Source organism: Lagopus muta, chromosome 5 (assembly GCF_023343835.1).
Source record: "Lagopus muta isolate bLagMut1 chromosome 5, bLagMut1 primary, whole genome shotgun sequence".
In the NCBI taxonomy this organism is placed as follows: domain Eukaryota; kingdom Metazoa; phylum Chordata; class Aves; order Galliformes; family Phasianidae; genus Lagopus; species Lagopus muta.
Genome location: NC_064437.1, coordinates 25,872,749 through 25,887,761, shown reverse-complemented (window position 1 = coordinate 25,887,761; position 15,013 = coordinate 25,872,749). Strand labels below are relative to the sequence as shown.

The 15,013-nt window shown below is 42.0% G+C and overlaps 1 protein-coding gene across 3 annotated transcripts in view; it reads right to left on the bottom strand.

Annotated features, from left to right (window-relative positions):
- COP1 (COP1 E3 ubiquitin ligase) overlaps positions 1–14,652 on the bottom strand; it is a 127,024-nt gene extending 112,372 nt beyond the window's left edge. For 2 of the 3 annotated variants that reach the window (XM_048944174.1, XM_048944176.1), the window contains exons 1-6: positions 14,276–14,652; positions 7,856–7,915; positions 6,174–6,271; positions 4,823–4,899; positions 1,941–2,060; positions 337–405 (exon numbers count right to left, since the gene is read on the bottom strand). In XM_048944174.1, coding sequence (XP_048800131.1) covers positions 337–405; positions 1,941–2,060; positions 4,823–4,899; positions 6,174–6,271; positions 7,856–7,915; positions 14,276–14,637 — 786 coding nt within the window. In that variant the 5' untranslated portion in view covers positions 14,638–14,652. The remainder of the gene's footprint in view (positions 1–336; positions 406–1,940; positions 2,061–4,822; positions 4,900–6,173; positions 6,272–7,855; positions 7,916–14,275) is intronic. The other variant, XM_048944175.1, reaches the window with a different exon arrangement.
- Between the last annotated feature and the right edge of the window lie 361 nt (positions 14,653–15,013).

Genomic DNA, 15,013 nt, shown 5'->3' with positions numbered 1-15,013 from the left:
CTTTTCCATCACAAAAGAAAACAGCTTGAAGAGCTTGGTGAAGAATGTTGGAGGAAGGGAAATAACTCTATAACAAAATAACTTGAGGATAAAAATTCTACATTAAATTCACATCAGCATGAGACAAAAAAGGCAAAAAAAAAAAAAAAAGCTGTCACGTGGTAAATATATTAGATTGCAAGGAAAATTGTTTGTCCTCTGCATGAGGACTTCCCCAAACGTGCCTTGCTTTATTTGCTGAGATAGTGCCAGACTTCCACATCACTTAAATAGAAACGAAGTGACAGAAAGCAGCAGACACCATCTCACACACTGAAAAAAAACAAAGCACATTACCTCTCGTTTGTTTCTTCTGGCAACTTTGAGAAATTCCATAAGGATCTGCAGCTGGGCAGCATGGGACTCCTGTAAAATAATAAATAAGGGTGTGCAACTCTTTCATAGTACGAGAAACAAGCATTCATACACAGCATTCATATATTCACTTAGCAAAGAAACAGCTTTCATTCAGAGATGAGGACAAGAAAATGGATTATTAAGGCAGTTTTAAGAACAGTAGTTTTACTTGCCTCACAGGTTTTAAAGATTTTGTTTGGTTCATGACAAGTTTTAACATGAAAGAAGAAACCCTTGTAACAGTTCTTGTTTGTATATTTCTGAAGGCTTACTAAAAAAAAAAAAAAAAAAAAAAAAAGAACTTTTTTACTTTTTTTCCCCTTCTGCTGCACATGAAATTGTTTTTGGAATACACATTTTTTGCACACTTGTCTATCCTGGAAGATCGTTAGCATTCACTTCTGCAAATAGCACACTGAAGTATGAAATACTTCTATGAAAAACATCTCCCAAAACAAACAATTATTATGTAAAAAGACACGATGGCTGCTGAACATTCTCCCTAAATGGAAGACAAAGTCACTGATGAAACTAAAACATACATTTCTAGTCTTTCCATAATAAGTTATCTCCATCAAACTTTGCCTTAATAATTACACCCAAATTTGCTAAAATCTTAAAAAGGAGAAGGAGGACCGCAAGAGGGAATAAAAAACACTTCAGAATATAGTCCTATAGTTGTATTCCAGTACGCTGCAGTTCATTTTCGCAGTCTGCAGAAACATCCGTCACTGAAAGGCTGTGAGCATTCAGTCAAAAAAGTTCACGACATCAACACACACAGCCCATTAAGGGCAGAGGGGACAGAAAACATAAGGAGATTAGGATTACAAGGAAATAATTTTCTCCCCTGTAATTTTCTTATTCTCTCCCTACTTCTGTGACTGTAATTAAAAAGTAAAGCAAGTAAATGCAAGAAAAATGCAGTCAAGCATTCTTCAAGTGTAAGAGGATGGCTTTTACTTTGTTTTTTGAAAGTTAAGTACCCTTACAAGATTTTCCTGCTCAGAAGTACTTATAAGCTCAATCACGTTTCTTTGTTTCACATTTCACCCAAGTGACAAACAGGCTTGAGAACAAAGAGGTTTTACTTTGAAGCTAGAAACTATACTCCCACCCTGTCATCACCAAATGACAGTGAAAGAGTTAGGTACAAAACTTCACCCCCATGCCCCAAGAGAGGGCAATAATCTGGCTCGAATAAATATTTTTGTGTTACTCCCCCACTATCAGAGGCACAGACTGAGTAAATATTGATTCTACAGGAATAAGATACACAATTTCCAATACAACTTTTCCTCATCATTTCAATCCTACTCAGAGTTCCCTTGTTCAAAGTTTGCAACCCAGTTTAATTTAGAAGATCTAGCTCTTATAACTGAAAATGGTCATCTGAAACCAATGGCATGGAATGGCTACATACCTAACTTTCCCAAACCAATGACATTGCTGATCAATCACAGGAACAGCTTGCTTCGCTCTGCACAGATCTTCAAACTGTCTTAATATATAAAGGCATAAAAGAAAAAAAAGCAAACACTTACTGCTTCTAATTGCTTCTTCTTTTGTACCAGCAGCTCCAGCATCAGGTTGACATTAGCCAAGTCAAGATTGTCTTGATCAGTTCCCAACAAATCTTGAATTATCTGCCACCTGTGGCCATTCTAGAAAGAAAATGAGAGACATTGGACAGAAGGTTCAAGAAATTCAGGGCTATATCCAGCAACAAGTACCTAAACTGCACTATTTCATCCCCTTGTAGAAAATTTCAGAGCAGTTTTTGGAAATCAAAATCCCCAGCTCTCCCACATGTGCAGGAAATAGCTCTTCTGTCCCACTCCTCTGTGGAGCTGCTTATCTCGTTTGGAAGATATTTTGAGAATCCGTGCTTTATGAGAACACAGCTACTGCTAGGAAAAGATTATTACACAGCCACAGTTTTATTTGATTTGTGCCCTAGTTTTTGAGAACATATTTCTATGGGGAGGAAAAGAAAGCATGTTTATGGAAACTCAGTTGAATTATATCTACCTGAAATATTGTTAAGTGGCAATACCTTTCAATTTTTTTAACCAAGGAATACGTAAAGCCTTTATGCTAAATTCAAATGGAAGAAAGTAGCATCAGCCCATTTCTTTTATGCCCCCCCCCGCCCACACTATTCCTCTTAAGTGTATTTTCATGGGAAACACAAGAGCAGGAAAGAAGATGGAGCCCAGCAGGCTGATCTTTTCATCCAACTTGTTAGAGCTGAAAAGGACTCCTTGGAAAGCAAGCACTCTACTGAACAGCCCAGACTCCCTTCCCTAAAGGTTGTTCGCCCTTCTTATTCTCAGTAAAGTTAGGCATAAAAAGTACCTTTCAGAAGAGAAAAGGCTGAATTACATGTTAACACCAGCATAGCTTTACATTAGGAAGACTCAGGATGCAGCTGAAAGGTCTTTGGGCCTCCTAAAACCCAGAGCTGGATCAAAAACCTTTTCCTCAAAAGCTATGACACTAAATCAAGATATTTAGGTTTGCAAGAACTAGAAGTGCCTTCCAATCTAAAGCAGACGTTTTCTAAGAAGCTATAGAGTATTTGTATTGGCTACATTAAAACAAATAATGTAACATCCATATAGAACATTATTCCTTTTTACACAACACTTAAAACCTGTGGGAACAGCACAGACAAAAATCTCAATTTCAATCTGGAACAACTAGAAAAAAATATACGTGTAACTTCAAATCAAGTCAATATGCTTATAGAGAAATTTTAAATAATACAACCTAGAATAAATTTCAGGGTGTACTTTTACTCTTCTAAGAATGGAAAGAAAGAACAAGCACCAGATTCATGAAAAAGAGAAGTTAACAGTGAACTTGCTGAACTATTGAAGATTTTTATTTAATATTTTGAAAGGACAAAAAAGAGACAAAATATTAACCTGAAAATTATTAACCTGGAAATAAATTCCTTCCAGAAACAGAAAGTAATTGGAACACCGTTCAAAGGCTCGTCAGGCTCATTAGGTAAGGAGAAAGAGGTATTTGAATAAAATGAGATGTACAGAGAAAGAAGGACTCATATTTGCAGATATCAGATTCTAGAACTGCACTTTCAGTATGGACAAGAATGCTGTAGATTTGTTAATGCTACACACAATGTGAATCTTGCCTTAGCCATCACTGAAGGGACCAGAAAACTGTCCTTACGTACTGGTGCTATTACTTAATGGATTCTACTAAATGATTTAGAAAGTTTCAGAGATCCCTTAATGTGGTTTCTTCAATTAACGAGACAAATCCACTGCCAAGAAACGGCACTCAGCACAGGATTCATTTGCTGTAACGTGTCTCAACTTCTTTCATTACATTTGATGTTAAGAGAACAGGCACATTAAGCAGCACATGCAGCATCAAGGCTTCTTGTTTTAGAAGACGTGGTATTTTTGTTTGCTGGCAAAAACAGATAATAGTGTTTTTGGAGTAAGGTCATAGTTGATTTTCCACTTACTCAGTTATCTAACATAGAGGCATCCACAAGTATAGTTTTAATGGTGCACTGTGAGAAAGCAGAATCGATTTCCAAAAAGCTGCTGCACATTCCTTCAGGTTAGCTGTATGAATTTTAAAGCTAGGTATTAAATCCCTTCCATTTTATCTTCAGTAGAAAATGGGTGGTAAGTAAGCCAATGAATCTTGAAAGCGTACTCTTTTCTGAAGCACATTGGTGCTGGAAGCATTGTTTTCTACAGTGTAACCCCTAAATTAATAAGGCTTCAATAGAGATTTTATTTTATTATTTTTTTTTTTTTAACTGAACATATTTATTTTGCATCCTTATTTACAAGTTACAGAAGCCAAGGAAGGAAACCTGAAGAACTAAGACAAATATTATGCAAGTTTTCTGATTAATATCATGCACTGCTCTGAAATGTACAAAAGCATCCACTGCTACAGCAGAGGGATTTCCTCTAGAGAACACAGCTCAGCCTAAATTGCACTCTGATTCCACAACATGAACAAAGTCTAGAAGAGAACCAGGCAGTTGTATCTGGGATCAGAGCCAGTACAGCAGTACTCCAAACACATCTTTCTCCCTCTTGTGGTTAGTATTATCCTTCCTTCAATTTCTTTCTAGAACCTAACCTCTCACACATGATCAGACAAGCCTCTATTACTTATTAGTCTTAATGTAGTAGCCATTTCCAGCACTGAATAAAGATAGTTACCTTTAAATAAGTGTGCTTTCACTGGTAGTTTCACAGGTTCTATTCAGTACATTTCATGACATACAGTGCCACTGATATTGGTGTTATTCCCCCACAGAACATATTAAAACACCAGCTTGATGATATATTCTCTAATAAATTAAGCCCCATAATGACAATTGTTGTACAGAATATTTAAATAAATATAAAGTAAGAAAGGTTGAACATACGGTGCTACTCACTGAATGGTCCAGTTTGAATCGCTTCTCCTCAGATCTCTGTTTTTGTTTAAGAATAAGTTCATTAACTGAAAAAAAAAAAAAAAACAAAAAAAAAAACAGGTATCAGAAGAGAGATTTAAGAACTCAAATATGAGAAAAATCCATCCCAATTTTTATTTTCAATTACACAGACAGTTTACTAACAACTAAAACAATATGAAGTTACAGACATTTTTCTCTAATCAATTTACTATCTGGACAATCTTCTGCGAAGGGTATAAAGACACATAAGAAGTCATCAGCAAATATAATGCCTACATATTAACAAAATTGCTCCAGTTCATTTTTCTAAGCACCAGTGTATCTGTCTTGGAACTGAAAAACACATCACAGAAGAGTCTGAAGGAGACGAAACATCAACAGGTTTACTACAGGCCAAGAACAAGTGCAGCCAAACAAAAACTTCCTCCTTCATATCACTATGTTCATTGCTTAACATATTTTACTTCACACCATTACTGTAAAGAGACAGAAGTAAGCTCACCACTCTCCCATACACACACTTCTTTTTCTCCCAAAGCAGACTCTTTAACTGTAAGTGTACAGAAACAATGCTTCAGCCTAACATACCCTCCACAACTTGCCTTAGCACCACCTTCAGCGCAGCATGCTTGGGGCTAAGTCAGGGTGCCTGTTTCTGAAACATCTGTTGGCTACTGTGGCTCAGAGGCTATTACTAAATGAATACCCCAGCTATGAAATCAAGATTGGTTCTATTTTGATATTTCATACTCCAACATGTTTCACTCAGATCTTTTCTCCTTGTAACACAGTATTTAACTATTACCCTTCTTTGTTTCTGCAGCAATTAAGTAGCACTGTGTACATATACAAATATTTTCTGCATGTAATTTAGACACAAAGATGCATCACATGAGCCACACTGTGGCAGTCAAAGTAGCATTCAGCCTCCCCACATCAGCATCTGTACTTCAGAAACAGCGCAAGTTCTTGGTTATTAAACAAATGACAGCACAAGAAATCAGAAGTAATTATAGAGATTGAAATCTCTACTCACCATAAAACATCATCATCTCGCTGCTGTTTGCATGCTATAAAAAGCAAATCACAGTCTTGCTGCCATAACTCGGCATACAGAACTGCTGGAGGCAGTGGAGTATTAACAATTTATACTACCAGCCACGTGTATTTATTTATTTTAAAACACAGTTGACCAAAGGGCTGATGCTTGGACTTCCTTTTCAATCTCTGCATGTGGGTTATTTATAGGATGAATTTACAAGTACGTATCTCCCATCACAACTAAGATGTTACTTACACAAACAAACCTAGAGCTCACCTAAGAAGTTGGGATAAAGATGATCTATGTTGTCCACAACATAATTACATTTGGGACATCTGTTGTTGTCTTCCAAGCTCTGGTGAATACATTTGTAGCTATTAAAAAAAAAAAAAAAAAGAAAATAGAAGAGAATAAACAGAAAACAAAAAGGTACACAAGCACAAAGGAAATCGTATAAACCTTGGATAATGTGTACTTCCTTTGGATGGCTAGTTAACAGCTGCATTGCCAAGATGCTACAGTGGAGTCAAGGCATTCCAATATTGACTAAGGGCAGGCTACAGCAAAAACTGGAGTTGGCAAGGATTACAAAATTGTGTTTAAGTACTTCACTCATTTATTTCAGTAAGAATTGTGACAATGTGGCTACTTCAGTCATGCTTGTGTCTTGAATTCATGCTCCTCTTCCACAGCTAGAGCAGGCAGATGAGCTGCATTATTCAGAAGCAACTTTTTTACATCAGCCAAATACTTTGCAAGTGACACTGAAAGCTACTCCACATTCAGATAATACTGCACAGACCTCTAAAAGAGTCTCACATTTCTCCCCTCACCTCCCAGTGGTTGTTCTTAATACAAGGCACTCTGAAGGTGCTGTGATAAACCAGTTAGCTATTTGAGGGATGGACTAAAAAGATGCACTTCAGCACAGAGCTAAAGAACCTCACTCCCTACCAAGCTTCAAGTCAACTGAAGAAAGAAACATCCAATGATGCATCATTGCTCTCTTGTACCTAAATAACTGTACTCTAATGCCTTTCATCTTGGACTTCTTAAAAAGAATCCCAGTGATCTGTAATGAAGTGTTATGTATAAAGCACAGAGTCAAGTGCTACCTTACCTGTATGCAGGACAAAATATAGCCTGAAAGCTAACAGAATCTGCTTCTCAAGGTGATTGTTTTATGCTCCTAAAATACTACTAGTAAAAAGTAGGAGATTATTTTTCTATTTAACAGGCACTGTAAGACTGTAGTACACACCAGACATTAAAACCTCATGGGCCAACACTTATTCCAATCCTTAGCTGAAGCCAGGGAAGCAGGCAACTCCAAACCTGCACCTGGAGGGTTCTTGTCCTTCAAACATTTGCTGCTTGTGAAAGCCAGGGATAACACACTGAAAAATACATGAACCTCAAGCCAACCTGATGTAACAGTTTCCTAGTAAGCATTTTGCAAAGAGAAAAATATAAAGGAGTGAATAAAGAAGCAAGCCTGAAGCATACCCTCTCTCTTAGGTTCAGTAGAATTGCAACAGATAATGGGAAGGCCTCTTCAAATTGTGTAAGGTCTCGCCCAAAAGCAAAGAGGGCCTGCCAACATCAACACTGGCTTTCATGACCTTTATAACAGCAACACCCACTGCATTAGATGGCAATAGAAGAAAACCTTTTCATTTCCAACAGAAACAGCTCTGACCCTGGACATGGAGTGCTACCAACAGTTTACGACCATCTTTTTCTTTACACAGAAATATGGTAGCATTAAGCTTCATCATAAATACTTAGGAGAATTTTTTAGTCTAACTGGTGGTAATCACCTCTTAAAACTTGATTTCAATGTCTTCAATGTAAGGCCAGAAAACAGAAGGAACAACTCACAAGGAAAGTGATCCACAGCAATGTTAGGTCTCAAGCACCATACAGGATGGATGATCTGTGCAATACAAAGATCTTACCAGAAGCTGTGTCCACATTTTGTCATGTAGGCTTCTTCAATCATATCAAAGCAGATGGGACTGAAAAAAAAAAAAAACAAAAACAAAAAAAACCAGTTATGTTTTTCTAAAGTATTATTAATCTGAAGCAGCCACGCAAACAAGTGTAATCTTTTATGTTTGTAAAATAGAAAAGAACAGAAAAAAAAGTGCAACAGCAACTCGACAGTATAAAGATCAAAAGGGCAATCAACAGTTCTTTGAACTCTGAGTAATACTGCAGTTTGCTACAACTGGAAATCAGGTATGTGTTCACCCTTGAAGCTTTCAACAGTTGTAAACCACTCAAAGCCAGAGCACCAATGACAAGCAAAGAACCTCCTGGCCAATTCAAGCTGACCTTAGACTATTTTTAACATAAGTTATGTCTAGGTGACACCAAGATCAGTTTTTAATTCTGTTTTTTCAGCCAATAGCTAGGCACAATTAAAAGAAATGACTCAGTAGTGATGGTATGAGAATCAGCTGTAATAAACTTGAGGCACAGGTGCCAGTGAGGGCTGTGCCCTGCAGGGCACACCAGACAGCAGGCAGAGCAGGACACCTGGAGTTACATACTGCAACAAGTGGGAACCAACAGACCAGCAGTGTTCAGAGTCACAGGAGAAAACAGAAGAGAGGATGTGGGAACCCAAATTAGGAAAACAGCAGAATGCAGCCGGACACCAAAGCTACAGCTCTTTCCAGAACTATTTCTCAACCAACACAAGCACAGCACTCAGAGCAAGACACGCAGCCAGGCAGTGCTCACAGAGCCCGGGGCAGGCAGGAGGTAAAGGGATCTCCTGAGATGGCAATACAGGGTATCAGCCTCCTCAACAAGTGGCTGCAATGGATTTGGGAGGGAAAAGGAAGACAAACAAAAGCAGAAGAGCTGCAGTTGATTCCCAGTGCCTGCTATAATTTGCTGCTAGTGATGGTTAGTATGACACGCTATCACATAATGCCTTCAGAATTTGATCAGCTATCTAGCAAGGTGCTGTGGACAACAGAATCATAACTTTCTATGCAACACATGCAGCAGATGTGCCACAAGCTACATCTTGCTTTCAAGCCCAGAGATTCCAATGCTATCCTCACATTCCTGCTAGTCCATACAAATCTGCACTCAGAGAGAAGTTAACCAGCAGCTGCTTTCTTCACAAGCAGCCTCCCCTTAGGTGATGCATTCTCATAGAATAACCTATTAAAAAACTGCTAACAGCCTTTGCTGTTTACACAACTCTTCTGAATTTAAGATGAAAGCATTTGATGTCAGACCAAACATGCAATGCCTAGCTAAGCAGGCTCTATTTCGCCACAGTTTCTCCCCTAGAGCCTGAAAAAGGTATCACAGCAGTCATTCCCCACATCCCACCACTCTTTTCAGAGGATACTTTTATCTAGGACCCACTGAGCATTTAAAAGGAGGAGCAACATCTTTTAAAATATCTTTTAAGCCCATAGAGAGTGGAAGCCATGGCCACTGCAAACTAAATCCCCCTCGAAGTGACCAAATTGGGAAGGATGGATGCCTTTTAAGTTTGTTCAACCTGATACACAAACTAGGTTGTCTTAAACACCCCAGAAAATCTGCTACATGAACACAACTTAACTGTGAGCTAAGTAGAACATTATTCTTTGCATCACTTAAGTTGTGTCTTTATTCTTGCAGTAACTAACTGGCACCTGCTCCTCTTGTGCCCCAGCAAATCCCTTACTGTGAATCAGTTGTCCCAAGCTGCACCACATGAGGCATTAAGGTCACTTGTTTCTAAAACAGGAGCAACTTAGTTTCAAGGCACTTTTCAGTTAGAATAAGTTCTCAACAAACTTGGCCAACAAGGATGTATGAACGAGAGGAAAAAATAAAAATTAAAAAAAAAATAAAAAAAAAAAAATCAAGCATCCCTTAGGGGCTAGCTAACAGAATACAAAGAGAGTCAAAAACCTGTGGTTACAGAGACAGAGGATGAAGGTCTCTGAGGCTGGTCTCTCCCCACTGGTGATGAAGAGTTTCATTACCTTGCTGCCCCCCGGTAAGCCATATAACATGGCATTATTTGGAGACAAGGGCTAAAAACTGCTGTTTTGTGCAGCATCAGATGCATTTTCTCTGGTACGCTCCTAGCAATAAGTACAGGAAACAACAAAGCTGCAAGGCTCTTCTGTCTGCAGCAAGACATCAGAAATTAGAGCTAAAGGAGGAATACACCCTCCTGACATGACAGCTATCCAAGACCATTGTTTCCCAACTTATTCTTCTTCATACCAGTTTGACTGGAGAAGTGACAGAGCTAAAACAGCTGAGAAAAAGCAAACAGAGCCTGCAAAAATAGCCACTCAGCTCCAGTGTCATTCTCAACAGAGCCTGAAGTTTCCACTCAGAACCATTTCTCATCCCAGATACTCAGGGATACAAAGGGAAACAAGATTGATGTCTTTGATACTTATCAAAGCCAAGCTGGCTGTAACCCATAGAAGTTGCTGTGCATCAGTTGTTTTACGTTAGCCTAACAGAGGGAAAGTTAAGAAGTGAGCAGAGGCATGAGACAGGAACTTGAGTCTCATTGCAGCTTGCAGCACTCACTGAAGCACAGGGCATGGTGAAACCAAGGCCCCTACTCTCGAGGTAGCTCCCATTCACTGTTTGATGGACTCAAGAAGCAGAGTCATGTAAAAAAGGTGCAGATTACTCCAGAAAGCCACCAGTTTCACTGCTCTTTACCAGATACAGATACCCTATTGACTAAACAATTACCTGCCCTACACTTTCTAAACCACAAAGGCTTATCTGTGCATCTGGTTGAAGCAGTCATTATAAAAGTCAAGCACATTCCATATTTCCTTCTGTTCCACAGCAAAGCAGACCTGCTAAAGTTTCTTCCTCCTACTCCATTCTTCTGGGATCTAAGAGAGCAGCACTGGCTACAGGCTCTGAATGGTCAAGCTCTGTGTAAACAACAAAGATCACTGCCGTCAAGTATGTGCTCGATACAAAGCTCAAACAGCAGATCACAAGAATACAAACAACTATAACTTACACATGTCATCATTAACATGGAAACACCTAAAGAAAGAACAGGTTTTAAAGACCTACAAGCCTACCTTTAAACGTAGCAAGCAGAGCTTCCCACGCCCAAGTTAGCTGGGCGTACCTCTGTATGCAATATACTCTTTTCCATATGCTCTTATTTATGTCAGAGCTCAAACAAATGAAGCAGCCACTGAAAAGTCAGCCTGCAGTTCAGACCACCCCCCTCCCCCCGGTTTGGGAAGCAAAACAACTGGCAACTGGTTTTAGAAAGTTTTAGTCAACCATTAATTGGGAGGGTTAAGGTAAGGCCTGGGAAAACCATAGGCAATTACACTGCTACAGAGGAGGAAATCCTCCAATTAGAGGATTCCCTTTCAGACACTCCTGAGGCAACTGGAAAGAAGCTCGGCTACACAAGCAATACAAAGTCTGCCTTTAAATTCTACATCCTACACCAAGAGGAACAAGAAGTTTCCCCTATCACCATAAAGTTGTCTAGTAAGTCACACATATGTGCTTTCCTGGTCTGGCGTAACGCATTTCCAGGCAGAAGCTGAAAAGTACTACAAACAGTACCTATTTGCAAACCCCTGAGCTCAAGATTTCACAACCCAGACTAGCAGCGTATGCCAGCATTTGCATTAAAGCCTCAGCCTCACATTTCTGAGAGCACGTTTTTGGAAGACTGAGAGGCTATGCACTTAGGCTACCAACAGGATTTTCACACAGAAGTTCAGGTGAGTTGTGTACCTGAAAGCCCTTCTTCCAGCTTCAGTTTGGTATAGGCAGGATCTGATGCCAAATCTCCAGCTGCATCTAACAGTAACTCACAATCCATATGCAGGAAGATCACTGAACGACCCCTGCATCTGGCAGAATCTTGAAAGCATCCTTGGAAAAGCTGCATATTGAAGCTCTCTCTTCTCAGACTAAAATAGCCAAAGCTTGTTTAAACCAATTCTTCGAACTTGCACAGACACCTGTCTTGTTGGATGTTACTCAAAGTTGCCAGTTGAGTTTTCACTTCTGTATTGCACAACTGTACTGCTACTTCAAGAAAAGAGATGAGTGCTATAATTCAAACCTATTGTTAATAGCAGGTGCTACAGCCCACTGACATACATGGCAGTGAAGAACCCAGGTAAGTTACTATAATTATTACTTGCTCTTAAAGCTTCTGACCTATAGTTAAGTAGACCCAGCGTGGCTCTCCTTTAAAGTACAAAAGGGCAGTAAAGGCATTTTGCCTTGATTACTGCTCAGCTGACTTTTTTTTTCCCCTTCTCACTTACTCAGCCAGCAGTATTCCTGAATGAGGAGAAAACAATTAATTACTCTCCTTGCAGCACTTACCTGCAGGGAAAAAAAAATAGCAGCATGCAACTCTGCTTTTTGAATGGACTCAAAGCACTCAAATTGTCCTACAAACATAATGGTAAGGATTTAATGTCCCTTGCTTTCAGCAACCTTATTCCTATGACTCGCAACAAAGCATAAACTGACTGGACAGGGATGGGAAGTGATGGCTGTAGACCACACCATAATGAATATACAAGGGCATTCATCATCACATCACTTACCATAACCAGAAAAAAAAGTAGCAAAGCAACTAAGCAGCTATTTCCCCAAACAAGTACCCTTAAACCCACTTCACATGGCCCATGCTCAGACAGAGCACACCAGCCAATAGCAGCTGTTTGCTCACCCCAATTCCACTACATAGCAAACCTACAGCGACAGGTAACGACCAAAAATTACTTCCATTACTAGCAAGAAGTAGTTGCTGTTTTTCCTGCCTCCAACTTCTCAGCAGCTTCACTTAAGTAACAAGGATACTTCCCATCTACTCTGACAGTTTAAGATCAAGTCCATGGGGCTTTGCTACGACACATGTCCTGCAGACACAAACATCCAATCCTCCCCTGTAAGTCAGCAGTCAGACAGGGCCACCTTGGCAGCTGCAGTCCACTTTCTTTTCCTCTTGTACTTCCAGCCGATGACTTTCCTACAGCTCACGCTTGTTTCTGGTCTCTTCTCAACATCAGCTGAGAGCACTCACCCTACCTTTCTGTTCTCACATTTTAGTACATCCACCCAGCCATAAACACCAAACCTCCTCCTAATGTTTGAAGATTTGAAACCCGCAACCTGTCTTTAAACTGAGAATTACCACCAGCTCCCACAGCAGACACAGCACCGGGCCTTGTTCTTCCACATCTGCTGGATGGGTATTTTCAGCTACAAGCAGCAGCCCTGGCTGAACATCAGAAGGATGACATGTGGGGAGGTTCAAGGAAGAAAGCTTTTCTCATCACTGCAGAAGTTCTGAACATTAGAAGGACAACATATGTAGAGGATTAAGGAAGAAAATGTTTCTCATCATCGCAAAAGTTCCCTACTTATCTGGGGTTAGTTGCTGGACTGACACAAACACTTACCTCCAACTAACAGAGGAAGGCCCACATCAGTTTCGCTGGATTTATAGTGACCCAAATATAATAAAAGCAATGCCAAGGGGACACAGAATCATAGAGGTTGGTTGGAAGGGACTTCTGCTAAAGCAGGTTCCCTACAATAGGTAACACAGTGCTCAAGTGGCCTTAAATATTCTCAGAGAAGGGAACTCCACCACCACTCTGGGCAGCCTGTTCCACTGCTCTGCCACCTGCATAGTAAGGAAATACAGGACTTCAGGGGCTGGAAGGGAACTCTAGAGACCATCTAGTCCAACCCCCTGCAAAGTAGGGCTCCCTAGACCAGGTTGCACAGGTACTAAAGACCCAAGTGAATGCGTGTCTCCACAGGAAACTCCACAACCTTCCTGGGCAGCCCGTTCCAGTGCTCTGTCGCCTTTACCATGAAGTTCTTACTCACATTTGTGTGGAACTTTCTATGCTCCAGTTTGTGGCCATTTCCCCTTGTCCTGTCACGACACAGCACTAAAGAGAGCCTGGTGCATATCACATCTTAGATATTTATACAGATTGATCAGATCCCCAAAGAACTTCTACCTCACTTTAGTATGAAATTCCCTATCTTGCAACCCGTGCCCACCGTCCCTCATTCTGTTGCTGTGCAGCACCAAAAGATGCCGGTCCAAGTCGCATGGATAAACAGCCACGAGTTCAGCTTTCCCTCACCAGGGAGATGTTCCAGGCCCCTAACAGAGGGATTTCTGAAACTCCTTACAGCCCCCGCGCAGCAACCAAACAAGTAAGCAACCGAACCACGGGACCGGCTGCGGGATCCTCCAGCTGAGCAGTGGGAACGGAACGGCGGGAGCCCTCTGTGAGAGCGGGGGAGACCGCGGGAAGGGCCGAGGGCCGCCTCGAGAGGCCTCGCTCCCCCTCCATCCCCGCACTCACCACACAAAGTCGTTGCTCTTGTCCTCGTAGGAGTTGAGCAGCCCGTTGCAGAGCGGGGTGAGCAGCGGCCTCTTCCTGCCCCCTCCTCCCGCCCCGCCGCCACCAGACGAGCCGCCGCCGCCGGGCCGCGCCGCCGCCGCCAGCCGGGCCAACCCCGCGCCCGCCGCCGCCGCTGCGCCCGAGCCCGACACAGCGGCCGCCACCAGCACGGGCCGCGCCGCCGCGCCGCCCGAAGAGGACGAACCGGGCGCCATGGCCGCAGAGGAGGAGGAAGAAGAAGAAGAGGAGGAGGAGGAGGAGGAGGAGGAGGCCGGGGCGGCGGGCGGCGCGGCGGGGTGCGGCGGCGGGCGGCTGCCCGACATGCCGAGGCCGGGCGGAGCGGGGGCCGAGCGCGGCGGCCTCAGCGCATCGCGTGCGCGCGGCGCCGCCGGAACAATAAAGTTTGTTCGAAGAGGAAGGAGAAAAAAAAAAAAAACAAAAAAAAAAGAAAACCAACAAAACGCGCCCGCCCGCGCACCCCCGGCCCGGCGCTTGTTCAATCTTTATTGACAGGCGGACACCGCCGCCGCGCATGCGCAGCCCGCGGCGGGGCTCCTCCTCTCAGGGCGGGGCGGCGGAGCGAGGCCCGTGGCGGGTGTTGTACGGCTGGTGTGCGCGGGGGTGTTTTTGTGAGGGTCCTCGGGGCGCTGAGAGGCTCCCGAACGGGCCGGGATTTCGAGCAGACTCTCAGGAATCCCT